We start from the raw sequence: 1,499 nt of genomic DNA, 5'->3' as shown, positions 1-1,499 counted from the left end.
CCCTCTGGATCCCCCCGACCCCTCAGCCCCCTTTGGCCTGGCCCCCATGGCCCCAAACCTGCCGGGCTCCATCCTGCACCCCAGCAGCACCCAACACACTCCTTCGTCCGGCACCTGACGTGACCCTGGCACAGGTGGGCACGGTGCCCGGGGTTGGCACTGCAGAGAGAGCCCCCGACAGCCCCTCTCGGCAGCTCCCTGCCTGGCTCCATCCTGCACCCCAGCAGCACCCAACACACTCCTTCGTCCGGCACCTGACGTGACCCTGGCACAGGTGGGCACGGTGCCCGGGGTTGGCACTGCAGAGAGAGCCCCCGACAGCCCCTCTAGGCCGCAGTTTACCTGGGAGCCCAGGAGGAACTCCATTAGGATGGGGCCAGTCCCATCCCCGGTCACGTGCGCGCGACAGGGACTTGCCAACGGCACCGGGCAGCCGCGGCACGACACGGGGGTCAATCATTAACTCGGCCCGGGACCTGTCGCCAGGGCAGTGCCGGCACCGCGGGCATCACCACGGCCGTGCCACCAGCGGCACTGGCACCGTGCTGGCCCCAAGGGCACCTGCCACCCTGGCACAGCTGGCCTGGCCTGCCCCAGGGAGCTGCTGTGGGGCAGTCCTGCCCCATGGCTGAGCAATAGGGCAGGTACCACACAACACTGCCAGCACCCCACAACCCTGCCCCACAGCTGAGCAGTGGGGCAGGTGCTATGGGCACTGCCAGCACCCCACAGCCCAGCAACCGGGCATCCCCAGGCGCACCACGACAGGAGGGCTGAGCCATGACCCCCATCACCCCTCCAGGCAGCATCGGGGGGTGCAGCCTCTCATCCCCCCCAGCCATGAGGCCCGCCCCCGCGGTGGCACTTACGCTCTGGAAGGCTGAGGAGACAATGTGGTGAAGCTCAGAAGACACCTGGGAGTGGGTCATGGTGCCGGCACGGCCCCCGGCACAGCCGGCTTAGCCCTTTTCCTTCTCGCGGGGGCTCAGGGGATGCTGTCGGGGCAGCATAACCTGGGAACACAGGGGGGGATCAGGGGGTCCCCTCGGAGCAGTGCCGCAGGCAGGGGCTGGGGCTGCCCCTCCTCGGGTTGGGCTGGCTCCGGGCTGGTTTGTCTTGGCCACCGGTTGGAATGGGAGAGCTGTGGCCAAGACAAACGCCAGGAGGGGAGCGGAGTCGGGGCAGCGGGACCCCGGGCAAGCACCCAACCCTGTGGGGTGCAGGCAGGGTGCCAGACTCGGGGGGGCACAGCAGCACCCGACCCTCCTGAAACCCCACAACCCCCCCAGTTTCCCCAGCCCAACCCAGCTTCCACCCACATTTGCCCCTTGGCAGCTCCCCGGGCCCTGCGCTGACCCCTCTGGCACCGGTGTGCTGGGTTTATTGCCACGGGAGCTGGCCCCACGTGACGGTGGGGACTGAGGAGGGTGGTGACGGATGACTGCGTCTCACATGAGTGGCATCACCATCCTCGTCACCGTCACTGCTGGGGTGCCAGC

General features: G+C 68.6%; 1 protein-coding gene across 1 annotated transcript in view; it reads right to left on the bottom strand.

The window, feature by feature from the left end:
- LOC103617018 (anion exchange protein 2) overlaps nt 1–929 on the bottom strand; it is a gene marked incomplete at its 3' end in the record, with an annotated part of 5,487 nt that extends 4,558 nt beyond the window's left edge. Inside the window, exon 1 of the mRNA XM_017736310.1 lies at nt 870–929. Within this exon, the coding sequence (XP_017591799.1) occupies nt 870–929 (60 nt within the window). The remainder of the gene's footprint in view (nt 1–869) is intronic.
- Between the last annotated feature and the right edge of the window lie 570 nt (nt 930–1,499).

Source organism: Corvus brachyrhynchos, unplaced genomic scaffold (genome assembly GCF_000691975.1).
Source record: "Corvus brachyrhynchos isolate BGI_N302 unplaced genomic scaffold, ASM69197v1 scaffold706, whole genome shotgun sequence".
Classification (NCBI taxonomy): domain Eukaryota; kingdom Metazoa; phylum Chordata; class Aves; order Passeriformes; family Corvidae; genus Corvus; species Corvus brachyrhynchos.
Note: the sequence above shows the minus strand (reverse complement) of the source record. Positions and strands in the feature narration are given on the sequence as shown.